General features: G+C 42.0%; 1 protein-coding gene across 3 annotated transcripts in view; it reads left to right on the top strand.

Moving 5' to 3' along the window:
• Nucleotides 1-10136, top strand: part of Ripk2 (receptor interacting serine/threonine kinase 2) — a 31975-nt gene extending 21839 nt beyond the window's left edge. Inside the window, exons 7-11 of one of the 3 annotated variants that reach the window (XM_026786551.1) lie at nucleotides 791-876; nucleotides 4293-4379; nucleotides 5573-5666; nucleotides 7704-7862; nucleotides 8711-10136. In XM_026786551.1, coding sequence (XP_026642352.1) covers nucleotides 791-876; nucleotides 4293-4379; nucleotides 5573-5666; nucleotides 7704-7862; nucleotides 8711-9048 — 764 coding nt within the window. In that variant the 3' untranslated portion in view covers nucleotides 9049-10136. Of the gene's footprint in view, nucleotides 1-790; nucleotides 877-4292; nucleotides 4380-5572; nucleotides 5667-7658; nucleotides 7863-8710 lie in introns of all 3 variants that reach the window. The other 2 variants (XM_005362337.3, XM_026786550.1) reach the window with 2 other exon arrangements.
• The last annotated feature ends 4215 nt before the right edge of the window (nucleotides 10137-14351 follow it).

The following is a 14351-nucleotide window of genomic DNA, read 5'->3' as shown; positions in this document are numbered from 1 at the left end:
GTGTGTGTGTGTGTGTGTGTGTGTGTGTGTGTGTGTGTGTGTGTGATGTGTGCAAAGTAGATGTACTAGACATGCAGACCAGGAGGACACTTCAGACTTTACATGTGGGCAACTTTCGAGACTTGGTTCTTCCCTTCCTCCATGGTGCTGGCCCAGCCTGTAAGAATTCTTCACACGTTGTGTCTTGTCAGACTCAAGTCCATTAGCAGATATGCGGCTTGACTGTCCTCCCCTACTCCTAGTCTGTGGCCTTGCTTTTTTTTTTCTTAAGAATAAGTATTCTCTAGAGTACAATTTTCAAAATTGTTTTTGAAAGTCCAGTTGTCAGGTTTTTATGAATCTTATTTTTGATGTCATATCTAAGAAATTTCCCTAACTTAAGGTTTTGAATATTTTCTCCTGTTTCTATTTAAGTGAATGGTCGATTTTGAGTCAATTTTTATGTATGGTGTATGGGAAGAGTATAAATGACCTGTTTTCTGTGGTTATCTAAATGTCTGAGTATAGTTTATTTTTGAAAGACTGTCCTTGCCTTGTGGAATTTAAGGCCCTCTTTTGAGAGTCAGCTTACCAGAATTTTAAGGGATCGTTTCTAGGCTACCGACTCTGCTCTGTTGATCGTCAGGTTTGTTTATGCCAGCAATAAGAACTCCTACAATTGGATGTCATCACGTTAGTGAAGGATTGACATAGAGCCTTAGAAGATAAATGCTAACATTTCAGTTTATTTATTAGAAGCAACGTGAACTTAAAATTGTTGAGTTTTGTTTTGTTGTTTTTTCTTATTTAGAATGCTTAATAGAACTTGAGCCGGTTCTGAGAACATTTGAAGACATAACTTTTCTTGAAGCTGTTATTCAGTTAAAAAAAACAAAGGTAAATCTCCTTTTGACATTTCGTAACTTAGAATTGTAACCAGCTGTGTGTCACTCATGTTTTAATTTAGTTCCCAGACACAGGCTAGAGTTAGGAGGTGGGAAAGTTGGCAGGGGCTTACTACCTTTTCTTTGTCACCAGCGGGTAATCGCACTTCATTCTAATGGGCCACCTTCAGACGTAACAATTTCAGAACTCTCGGCACATCAAATGTGAGCTTAGAAAGTGTACTGAAGGCCCTGTGTACAACAGACCGCCTGCGTCACTCACCGCAGGTGAATGGGATATGTGTTAGTCTGTATTTACTTCTGCTAAGTGTTAGTACCTGCAGAAGATGAATTCTTGCTCTTCCTTGAGTTTTTCTGAGATTTATTGTCAAGTAAAGCAGTAGCATTTATGTTCCAGTTGAGCCCCCAAATTGTACTTCTGTTGCTTGCTTTTTCCTTGTCAGTGTTTCTCACTCAAGTACTTCACGTTGCAGAGACTGAACTGTCAGTGTTTCTCACTCAAATACTTCACGTTGCAGAGACCGAACTGTCAGTGACGTTCATGGGGATGACCAAGGGCGGCTGTGTGGTCCGTGTACTTTCTTGGATCAGCTCCGCTGAGGATTTACACAGCAACCGTAGCTCCTTAGAGCACAGCGAGCATAGGCTCGCACTCGCTAGGTCTCACTGAGTTGCACTTTAGATGTGATAGAAAACTGCCAGCTAGCCAAACTCTTGGACGATGAACAAGCACAATCTGCAGTTCCTTGTTGATTGAGTGTGCTTTCCCTTCCTGGTTTGCTGGGCCTCCTAGCCTAACTTATCACGTAAAGATTAGTATGTAAAAGAAACAGTCACTCATCATCAAAATTAAGATTTGTCATACAATATTAGATTCCAAGTTTTAGGAGGATCTGAAAATGAATTCTTTAAATTCGTTTCATAACTTCTCCAACTCCCCCATTTGGGGGTAGGGTACAGCCTTTTCCAGAGATACCAATGTCAATACTAACGTCTGAGACTGTTGCCTTTTGTCTTACCTTTCCTTTTTCTATTTTCTCCTTACAAGTTTCTCTCTTTCTCATCTCTTTCTAAGCAAAACTAGAGTAGGGACCTGGTGGTACCATCCTGTAATCCCATCTACTTGGGTAGGCTAAGAGAGGAGGATTGCAGAGTCAAGGTGTACCCGGGCTACAGTGTGAGCTCAAAGCCAGCAAGGGTAAGTTAGCTTTACCTGTCTCAAAATAGAAAGTAAGAGGAGGGAGGGGACTTAGGGGTATAGTTCAGTGGTAGATCATTAAACAAACAAAACAAAACAAAAAAGAAATAGGAAAGGAGGAAAATACAAAGAACCACCCCACATCCTTTTTGTCTTCAGTTTAAACACTAGGATCCTGTATATGCGATTTAATGTTTAGTTTATCTTCCCAAGTAAAGTGTGTGTTTTCAGACAGTTTAGTAATCCCATGACGGATTCATCATTGTTATTATGTCACAGTGTTATTATCACATGGAGTTGTAGTTGGGGGTGTTCGGAATTCTAGTTTATTCAGCTGAGATTATTGTAGTCTGGATGTTAGTAACTTCCATAATACCCACACAAACAGTGACACTAGCAGTAGAATAGAAATGTAAGAACCAAGCTTGGTGGTGTGTGCCTCTAGGCCCAGCTCCTCTAGCGGTAGAGGCAGCAGAGTTGAGTTTGAAGCCGGGCCAGACTGAGAAACATGAGCAACATAATGAGATCCTGTCTGATACAAACACACACATACACACCTCATATTCCTATATTTAGAATGGCTTGCCTTTGCATTTTCTGTATTTTCAAATTCTCTTAACCAGCTCTTATCTATTTGAATTTTTCCAAGTAAATGTTTCTTGAAAAATAAAAGCTGAACCCAAAAAGTTTTCTATAATACTTTCTTATATTTCTTCTTTGGAAATGATTCACTAGTCCATAAATAATTTGAATTATCATATCATATATATTAGTTATAAAAATAAGGTATCATTAATAAAACAATATATTATAAATGTTTCAGGAACACTTTACATAACAGACATAGCCAAAAAATAACTTGAAGATACATGTAAAATTGCATGTGCATCAGGTGTGGTGGAGCACGTCTTTAATCCCAGCACTCGGATGGCAGAGGCAGGTGGATCTCTGAGTTCAGTAACAAAATCCAGGTTCTCAAGGTTACTGCCTGAACCAGCGAGCGTTCACGAGTGATGGACTAGGTCCATTATATATGTAGCTGGATATGAGTCTTTCCTCTGACTGGAACAGGAAGTGGTAAAGGGGACAATGGAGAGCTGGGGGCAGAACCCACTGGTTTCTAAAGTTCTGAAGAACGATTACTATTATTCTGGTATTGAGAGGAAAAATAGACGTAGCAATCTGTGATAGTCCAGAAGCTGAGGCAGGTGGATTGCTGTGATTTTGAAGCCAGCATGGTCCCTGACTTCTGGGTGATATTCTCTGTCAAGTGTTGCGGCAGGGGCTAGGCTCCCAAGTCTGTGTTTAAATGACTTCGTAGTGATGACAACTTGTCTAATCCTAGTTTATGGAGCCAAAAGTGAGTCATACTTATACTATAAGATAAACTTATAGTACTTAGATAAACCAATCACCTGCTTAGCAGCTCTCTTTTGTTGAATACCTGTGAATAAGCTTAGAGCCGTTTTGCACGCATTACTTTTAATTCTCCTTACAGTAACCCTGCAAAATGGGCACCCTTGTCTCATAGATAAATAAGACAAACTAATGTTAAGTTTCATCGCCCACCCCATGCACATGCAAGCAACCCTAATTAAACTCAGTGGGCTGTTTGTTTGTTTTGGTGATTATTTAAGACAGGAAAGTGGGGCAGAGGACAAGATGAGAGCTAGAGTTCAAAAGGGAGCAGGTGGGACATAAGAGAGGGATGGAGAGATGACTGTGACCCCAATACATCATATACATATCCTGGGGCTCTAAAGTTGGTCATGACCCCCCGTTCCATAGTAACACACCACCAGCTTTGTATTGTCCCTGCCTTGGCTTCTTATCAATGCGGTAAAGACAGCCATAGGACTAGAGCGTAGAGCTCGGAATGCTCAGTAACAACCGTGGATAGAGAGAACACAGCAAATTAAGTACCTGGGTTTAAACGAGTGCTTTGTTATCTCAATCTTCAAACAGTCCTGAAGCTGCGAGACACTTGAGGGATAGTATTTACTGACATCAGCCATTTGAGACGAGGCAGGATGAAAAACCCGTTCCCTAAGCATCTCTTGCTGGACACCGTCGCTACCTAATTAAGTTACAGATTCTCAAATGATTTAGATTTTGTTTCCATTGATTTATGTGTAAAAAGAAAACATGTGAAGTAGATTGTATATACTTCTGTGATTCCTAACTAAAGCACCCGTGTATGTTCACTTCAGATACAGAGTGCCTCCAGTACTATTCACCTCTGTGATAAGAAAAGGGATTTATCGTTGAACCTGTCTGCAAACCATCCTCCACAAGAGGTAAAATATATATCTGTTATTCATACCAAACTGAATGTGAGAAGAATATTAAAGTGCCGTGTAGTCTGGGAAGCTAACGTCCAGGGAGTGTTGATACTTTGTTAGGGAGCCATGACAATCTCTAACCTGAACTCCCATCAGTCCTACACGATGGCCTAGGCTTAGTGTACAAGTAAACCATCAGTAAGTATTGTACCACTGTTCATACCTCCCGGCCACCTCATAGTAAGTCATTACAGAAGTTTCTGTTGTTCTCCAAGAGGTGTTTCTCTAACTGATCATTTTATGAATCATTTAAGATTAGATTATATGTCCCCTTTAAAGGTTCATAAAAGTAATAGCATATTCAGAAGATCATGTTAGCACAACACATAGAGGCGTTTTACCTTTGTTTATACAGTGTGTGCATATGTGTATGTGTCTGATTCAAAGCATAGCTTGCAGAAATCATTCTCTCCTTTGCTGTGTGGTTCCCAAGGATCAAATTGAGATCATCCTCTTGGCAGAAGCCCCTTTCCTCACTGAAACACCTCACTGGTCCAAATACATAATTTCAAAACCATTTTTATATAAACTTTCTAATTTGATCCTTGAATATATGCTAATTTTTGATGGAACCTAAAGGCCACAGTGTTTCAATGCATTGTTGAAGGGCAGTGAGCAGTTCCATGGCAGAGATGGGAGTGAAGATCTCTGTGATTTTTCCAAGGATTTTCCATCCCATCAGGTTGAGAGAACCTAAGAATAAGCATTTGCTCTAAATCAGTAGACAGCATGAGTTTCTGGTTCACCATTATAGCCACTGAACAGATCCACTGAATTCTGTAGGGTCTATAGTTATTTCCAGAACATAACTATTGCCCCATCCCTTCCACTTAAGATGGTTTAAAAGAATTAAATTTAGAGGTTGGGGATATAGCTCAATAGAGCACTCACTTAGCATGTGTAAGGCCCTAGGTTTGATCCCTAGTAGAGATGGAGGTGAGAAAGAAATTGAGTATATTTGTGATGGTTTTCTCTTATTTCTTTGGTTCTGTAAACTATAATTTATGGTGGTTCTGGGTCTTTGTTTTTAATAAGCCAAAGGCAAGTATAGCCTAGAAGCCTTAGCTGTGTAACTTTAAAGATGGTACCTTTCCACAAACGTTTATGTAGACAGCTCTCCTTACCTGCCGGTCCTCTGTCTGTTTCAGGAATCATGTGGATCCTCTCTGCTCTCCAGAAACACTGGTTCTCCTGGAACCTCCCGGTCCCTGTCAGCTCCTCAAGACAAAGATTTTTTGTCTGGTATGCCAGTTTCCCAATCAGTATCGTTAGCAACTTTTCCACTTTCTTTCGAGGCCGTATCATTAGCAAACAGTGGTATGCATGGAACACACTTCATTTGTATTCATGCTCCGCTTTCTTTGTAAGTGACAGGTCTGGACACATGGAGGTAGCAGTGGGATGATGGGCAGATACCTGTATGTTTAAAGGCAGTCTGTGATCACAATGGAAATGGTTTTTCTTAATATCACAAGAAAAGAGATAAATGTTTCTAAATTACCATAGTAACTATATTTTAAGAAATATATATATATATATGTACATATATACATACAGGGAACAAGATACATTCTTTACAAAGTACTCTTAATAGCTGTGTGAGGGAGCTCGTCCTTCTTTTACAGATTCTGAACTCTGGATCCCCCAGCAAGTAGCTAGCAGATCCAAGACTTTCGTAAAGCCAGGCTTTTTGATCGATACTTCACGTCACTCCACTGTCCATGCAACATGAAGGCTTTATGTCTGTTAGAGGCTGACTGACCTCTTGTTATGACAGATGGGCCCTCCATGGTAAACAACACGAGTCCAGAAGCCCTAAAACAAACTAGCAGTGGGTAATTTAGCTTGTCTGGTAAATGGAGTGAATAAGAAGAGATAAATATCTAGAATGCCGAGGGGCTAGAGAGATGGCTCTTTCCAAGGACTTGAGTTCGGTTCCCAGCACCCACACAGCATCTCAGAACTGTCACAACTCCAGCTCCAGAGTTATCCTATTCTGTATCTCAGAACTGTCACAACTCCAGCTCCAGAGTTATCCTATTCTGGCCTCCATAGGCACCAAGAATGCACAGTGCACAAACATATTTGTAGAACAAAATACTTATACCAATTTAAAAAAAAAAGTAAAGAAAAAAATAATTTCTGCACTCAGCTAAGGTAATTTAGACTTTTAAGTTCAGTAGGTAATTCTTGAGGAAATATAAAATAAGAATTTTTGCTTTAGGAAGGCTCATCCTGTTGGGAATATATACGATATTTTGAAGTTATCTTTATTTATTGTTTGTGTGTGTGCGTGAGGTGGCGGGGCAGCACAGAGAGAGCCGCGCAGGCCACAATGCGTATATGGAGGTCAGAAGGCAGCTTTGGGGAGTCAGGTATCTCCTTCCACTGTGGATTCTGGGAATCAGACTCTGGTGAAGCAAGGGCTTTGATGCACTGAGCCCTCATGATGGCTGTCGTGATGGCCCTGTAGACGCTACCTGGAAATGAAGAGGACACTTGGAGTAAGGACAGTGACGAGCAGGAGAGTGTGAGAGATTAGGTGACACCCATGCTTTACGGCTTCTCATTTGAGCAGATAAGGGAGAACAGATGAAGCTGAGTAAGATGTTAACCTGGAAAACCACCACAGCTGCTAGAACAAAGAACCTAAATGGGGTTTAGAGTTAAGGCAGGTGGTGATTATGGTTTTAGTTTTTCTTATTTTATTTATTGTTTGTCTGAGAAGCCATCAGGACCTATTGGGGCGATGTGCAGAATGTTGGAGACACTGAGTTCACTAATGACATAAAGATAATTACATGAACTTGAAGGACCGATAAACAGTTGGAACACTTAGATTGTTTTCTAGAGGAGAAAGGAGAAAACATGTCAAATACAGACTTCTTACACTTAAAAGTCTGTGTATCTTACAGACCTAAGACAGTTTTAAACTGGAAAAGGAAGAATTCACAGGGCAGAAGTATCAGACTATGAGAAGAAGGGAAATTTTAGGAGCTATAGTAATCAGGGCCAGCAAGCACTAACAGTAGTAAAAACTCTTGGGTATAAATGCTTATTTCCCTGGGAAGGTTCTCAGAGCTGTGGGTCAAGTGCTTCCAAGACTCACGTGGTAGAAAGAGCGCTGATTCCCACAGGGTGTCCTCCGCCCTCCACACACACACACAAGTAAATGTCATTGAAAACACTTAACCTGTGTTCAGCATTGGGTTTCTGATTTGGTATTCCCGCTAGGACTATCTAGTGAGTGCTCTACCCTAATGACATGTCCTGTAGCAGGACCTCAGGACTGCTCCTCGTTGAAGCTGCGTCACTGTCCTGGAAACCACAGCTGGGATGGCACCGTTTCTGCGTCACAAAGGGCAGCCGTCTGTGAGCACAGACCCACCCTGTGCTCTCTGGCTATAATAAATCCACTGCTGGCTGAGAAAAGTGCAGGTGAGTGTATGCTGCAAGGTGCACTCGGATGCTCCATATCCCTTACAAGTGCACACACCGCACAGCGAGCCTTCTTAGTGCTAAGTAGGAAAGCATCGCCAGCCTCATGCTGACTTGTCTTATTAGGGCCAGGTGTACTCCAGGAGTCTCTAACTGGGAAGCATCAAGAGGAAGCTTTACTTACTATGTTAGTATCGGTGAAGCTATTTTTGATTATTAGATATGTAGGCATCCCTTATATTTTAAACAAAACATAAAGTCATTTTGGCTGACAGCATAGCATATTAAAAAATACATGATTCTCCCAGGAAGGTGAATGTAAGATAAAAATGCAAGTGTCTAAATAATGCCTGGAAAAATAAGCATTTTAAAAAAAATACTGTTTAATACTGGCACAGTCATACAGAAATGTGTGCTCTGCTTATTCATATGTATACAGAATAATACTCTGTTGCAGAGAGGCCGCTTATTTCGTTCCTGGCTGCTCAGCCCTGAAATAATCACACAGAAGCTGTATTAATTAAATCATCACTTGGCCCATTAGCTCCAGTTTCTTATTGGCTAACCCTTACATATTAATTTAACCCATTTCTATTAATCTGTGCATCGCCACACGTCTGTCCCCAGAAGGGCTCCAATGGCTTTTCTCTGACCCCGCCCTCCTTTCTCCCAGCATTCACTTTAGTTTTCCCCACCTAGCTCTCTTCTATCCTATCAGAGGCCAAACCAGTTTCTTTATTCATTAACCGATAAAAGTAACACATAGACAGAAGGACCTCCCGTGTCCATACTCATTGCGTGTGTCTGCCCTCAACTTTGTACGCTGCTCATGCTCTGTCCCTCTACAGAGCGTCTCCAGCCTGGTATAGCCCAGCAGTGGATCCAGAGCAAGAGGGAAGACATTGTGAGCCAAATGACGGAGGCCTGCCTTAACCAGTCACTGGATGCCCTTCTGGCCCGGGACTTGATCATGAAGGAGGACTATGAACTCATTTGTACCAAACCAACAAGGACCTCAAAAGTCAGACAGTTACTAGACACCAGTGACATCCAAGGAGAGGAATTCGCCAGAGTTATAGTACAGAAGTTGAAAGACAACAAGCAAATGGGACTCCAGCCTTACCCAGAACTGCCTGTGTTTTCCAGAGCGCCATCATCAAATTTTCTTCAAAATAAAAGCTTGTGAGTGAGTTTTTGAGAGGAAAGTTAGTTTACAAATGGTTATTTATATGTCTGTTACCTAGATAATATTTGTATAAATACATAAGTGTATTGGATGCTTCACTGAAGGTTTTTTGGAAGAGATGAGTATGTCCCCTTCCATGACATTGCAGTATTTTTTTAAATTAATATAAACTTTTGCATTATGCCGTGTAGTTCAGTTTTTTATGTCAGCTTCATTACTTGAACCTTTTTTATGTAATAACTACGTTTTTCTTGGACATCACAGTGCCTTAAGGTAAGCCTTTGTTTCTGATGGAAGACATTTCTAAACTCCCTTCCTCTGTAGCCTTCATTGTTCCTCTAAAGTGCATTTTGACTTTATGTAGCAGGGATACAATAGTCCCACTCTGCAATCCCAAATTCAGATCCCCAAAGAGTTACTCCTTTTTTAAAGCTTACCCACAAAAATTTTAGAAGGTTGTTTCAAGGTACACAACGTGTATAAAGAAGACCAAAACAGTCTTTATTACCACTGGCCTTCCATCCCGCCTCTGCCTCCTCTCTGTCAGCAGAGTGAGCGGCCCAGTGTGCATTCTGACGCAGCTGCTTTCTGCTCCTGTCTTGGGCACAGGCTGGTGGAATAGAGGCCGGTCCTGTTGCTGTTTTCCTTGTAGCACAGCACCGTCTGCACACTGCAGGGTGTCGCAGGTCCGGTCTCCCAGCTTAGACGCGCATCTGACTCAGTCTGTTCAACTCCCACACAACAGGCACGCTGCTCCAGTTTCTATTTTCTAAGCTTGTTCACACCAACGTCACCACAAACAATAAAAAGACAATACAATGTGAGTCTTTTTTCCCTTGGGCTGCTAGCTTACATCACTAAAGGGAACCCTTAAGAAGTGATACCTTCTTCTGAAAACTGTGTAGCACTGTCAGTGAAAAGTGAGAAACAGGATAAATTTGAAAACGCAAACTTGTGAAATGCAGCAGACTCAGAGCCTGAAAAACTACGAATAAAGGATCAAGGGACTTAAATGGCATTAGACAATGAAATCGTCTGTATTTGCAGTAGGAATTTAAGCTCCAGGGTTGGGGAGATGATGCAACACTTCAGACACTGACTGTTCTTGCACAGGACAAAGATCCTCCCAGCACCCATATGACAGCTCACAGCCATGAGTAATTCCAGTGACCTAAACTCTCTTCTGGTCTCCGGCACCAGGCAGATACTCAGTGCACTTACATGCAGGCAAAACACTCGTACACATAAAGTAATAGGGAAAAATTTTTAAAGAAATTAAATTCCATTTTAAAAATGACATTAATCTATGGTCTGACTCCTATGGGACTTCCAGAAACACATAAATTTATAGGGAAATATGAAAATTAGATTCATGAGTTGTCTTAAATTCTTTCTAAAAAATTAAAATAGAAACGTAGGTGTAGTGGCACACACCTGGTATCCTAGAACTTTGGAAATGGAAGCAGACAGAGTTCAGAGTTGACCTCAACTACCTAACAAGTTCAAAGCCAGCCTGTACTATCTGAAATCTTGTCTCCAATAAATAAACAAACAATAACAAAAAGATTACATTTAGGGGGGAGAAGAGTAGGGTTTTTTGTTTGTTTTTTAAGATTGGTTTTACTCTCCATGGCTGTCCCTCCTCCCTCATGTGTGTGTATTTAAAATCACCTCTTAGAATAGCGATCCCCTCAGCTGAGTATTGGTGCTGCATGCCTGTAATCTCAGCACTCAGGAGGCAGAGGCGCGTGGCTTGCCTGGTCTATAGAGCGAGTTCTAGGACAGCCACGGCTGCACGGAGAAACTCTGTCTCAAAAAAAAAAAAAAGGAATAATAATAATACTGATGCCCTCCAATGGACTTTTATACTGATGTATGTGGTTTATGTAAACTGATAAGATGAACTCTGCCCTGGTCTTCCACTTACTACGAAGTCTCCAGTTCATGGTGTGTGAGCCTCCATCTGTAGTTGGATGCTTGTTACCCACCGTTTTTCTCTGGTGATTTACTGTAAGGAAGACACATTGTCACAGCCGGAACAAACTCTACATGAAGACACATACTGACCAGTCATAGTGGTGTTGAGGATCCAGACGAATGTGCCGTGAGCGCCTCTCTGCATAGAATGAAATCTCAGCAGAGGATTGGCACTGCCACCTGATGTTTGCATGTCTGTGTTTTGAGGGGAGGTGAAACACTGCTGAGTGTGACCAGTCAGCACAGAGCGAGGCCTGGCATGATGCCGGCACTCTTTAAATAGCTCATGAGTACAGAGATGAAGGCTGCGGAAGGGAACGAGATGCTCCCTGTGAGACTTACTTCCCAAAATGCATGCAAATACAGTGGATGGTAGGTAGAACGAAGAGTCAGAACTTTTTCTCCTTTGAGCCACATAATAAGGTTTTTGTTTCGCTGGTTTTGAACCCTCTTGTTAAGTAAAGGAAAAGGGCTTAATTTTGCGCCAATTGTGTGTGCTTAGTTTTAATGGACCTTATTAAAGAAGAATAGAGTTCAAGCACAGAACTTCACAAACAACATCCAGCAAGAATTTTATAATTGTTTGTAACTTTCCCTTCGAAGAAGACTTTCTATACAGGAGGAATGGTACTGGTTTTCTTTGTGATATAATGTGTAAAGTTTTATAATACACAAATCAAATGACAGTGTATAAGTAAATTATAGTAAGGACAGTTCTTTAGCAGGCTAGCAGTCTCTGAAATAGCAGAAGGAAATGTGAAGATTCAGTCACCCCAGGGCAGCACGGATGTCTCTGTAACTAGACAGTGCTGGATGGAGGTGGTGTCTTTGTAGTGCCCAGGCCCTACAAATACAGTCCAGAGTCAGCATCACGTGGTTCACAAGAAACTTAAGTTCATGGCCTCTTTGTGTGGGGCTGACGTCCAGCAATGTTTTAACCAGCCGTGTAAGCAGTTCTTATCGTGGCTAGCATTCAAGACTCTTGTTTGTATGGAACAAAATATAAAATAATTTTTCCTTAGGCTCGCAGAGCTCTCTGCATGATGTCTTTTTTGCCACATTTGTCTTGAGAATGTGTAGTCTCTGAACTAAGATTTGGATGGAGACGTTTAGGTTATGCCCCCACCTGACATTCCCGTTGGTCATGTTGCATTTTGGAAAGGCCACCTAACCACAGTATTCAGGCCAGAGTCACTTCCTCAACTCAGCTCTGTGGAAGAGCTTCAGAGGGGACAAACACTTCAGTCTTGAAAGCAGAGGAGGTGTGGTGATGCAGGAAGACCCTGAGGGAGGTTTGCTTGATGGAAGCCAAGCTTTTTATATGTATATATTTGTTCTGAGAATTTCACACATCCACACTGAAATGTGATCCCCTCATCCCCATCTTCCTTCTCCATTTCTCACCATACCCCCCAATACCTTTCTCTGCTAGCCTCTTGTTTTCTGTCATTTCCCTATGAATCCAGTTAGTGCCACCAGTGGGTGCAAGGCTGTGGACTTAGTGGGAAACAACCCCAGAGTGCCTGAAACTGACCAGCGGCTGCAACCTCCAAACAACCTCAGGCTGGTTTTTACTCCTTCAGTAATCTAAACACCAGCAGTGTGTTCACGAAGTACTGCACTTTCTAATTCATGAAGAAAAGTTATGGCCGGTTGGGAAAGGAGAATTGATAGTCGTTTATGCTGGGCCATGCTCACAAGCATCTCAGTTTTCCGAGTATCGTATCATCTCTGACGTCATATCTTCTGTGTATCATAGAGACCAGTTCCCAGATTACCTTACTTTTCCCCTCTCTCAATGATATTATTTCTTTTTCATCTCAAGGACCCATATTCCTTGTGAAAGCAAAATTCCTTCACTTGGCCCGTCTATCTCTACTGATTTTTTTTCCTGAAGAATTACTCTACATTGACTCCTAACAATCCCTTTCTAAATTGTTGTTTAAAGAGCCGTGTCGGTCTTGTAAATTGCTTAAAATTGAATGTCATGTAATTAATGAATGGATTTCAAGTGGATGAGGCATATCTGGTGCTCCAAGCTCCTCTACAAAAACCGCTAATGTGCCTGGATGTTATAGTTAAATACGCCATTGAGGAAGGGAGCTTACAACCTTGCCGTTACCTTGTTCTACACAATATCATTTGTGCATTGCTACATTGAATTTTTTGAACTATTTCTCAAGGTTGGGCAATATCTCTGGACAGCCCTCAATTGAGACTCCCTTCACAGGTGTCTCGGGGCGGTGTCAAGTTGGTATCTAAATGCAGTTACCATCCATAACTGCATCTTACTATTATAGAAATTAAAACTTAGAAAGCAAAAATGTTAGCTTACAAAAAATAACAAAAGAGACTGTATAAAAAAACAATGGTGAGAAGTGTTTTGTAGCTCACTTTAAGGAAAATAAGTAGAGAGAAGCTGTTTTCTCATGCCTGCCTTCAGTCTGTCCAAAGTCACCCCCATGTAGCCCAGGGGGAGCCCCACTTCTACATGTGAAGGAGTGCCGGTGAGCAGAAACCGGGGTCCAGCACCTATGTAAGAAGTAGACTGCAGGCAAAGGGCTACAAAACTTCATTCCCTAGACCGGGTGTAACCACTATAATTAGTGACACATGAACCGTAGTTACCTGAGCTGGGCCCACAAGCAGCTCTATGGACAATTAGTCAAGGAATGGGGAGAGTTCGCAGGCCTCTGCTCTTCCCCTCTGCACGGTGAGAGTCACTGTCTTTACTTCTATACTCCCTGCTGAGCCTACTGGGCTCTGAGGACAGCTCCACACCCACGGCCACACAGATGGCGCTGGTTAATCTTCATGGGTTATAAAATAAAACGAATGCGCATAAAACTGCACTGTGGCCAGGCACGGCGGGGAAGCTCTCTGGTGGCTCTCACCTTTGCGTCTCCCTGGTCCCTCGTTTGTGCAATCCTCCATCATTTAATCTGCCTGCTGTCTGAGCCACTCCCCTGAAACTGCTCTTGCCCCAAATGACTAACACATCCTCTTTGTTCCTAAACCTAGGAAGCTTTCCAGACCACGTGATGCAGCTGAACACTCCCTCCTTAGCTAGTGGTTTCTCAGGATGGAGAGCACTGCAACCTTCTGCTTTCCTGACGCAGTGTGGTTCTCTCCTGGTCCAGGACTTTAGGAATTCTTCCCACTCCACGTTCAGTATGAGCCTTCCTGTTTTGGTTACGGATATCATTTCCCTGACCAACCTCATTCCCTTCAAAGGTCTTAATTACCACCCAGACACGTTCCCTCTAAGTCTCCCGAAGTCAGCCCTTCGTCTTTTACTGGCTGGTTCTGTGTGTCCACTTGACGCA

Source organism: Microtus ochrogaster, linkage group LG5 (assembly GCF_000317375.1).
Source record: "Microtus ochrogaster isolate Prairie Vole_2 linkage group LG5, MicOch1.0, whole genome shotgun sequence".
In the NCBI taxonomy this organism is placed as follows: Eukaryota; Metazoa; Chordata; class Mammalia; order Rodentia; family Cricetidae; genus Microtus; species Microtus ochrogaster.
Note: the sequence above shows the minus strand (reverse complement) of the source record. Positions and strands in the feature narration are given on the sequence as shown.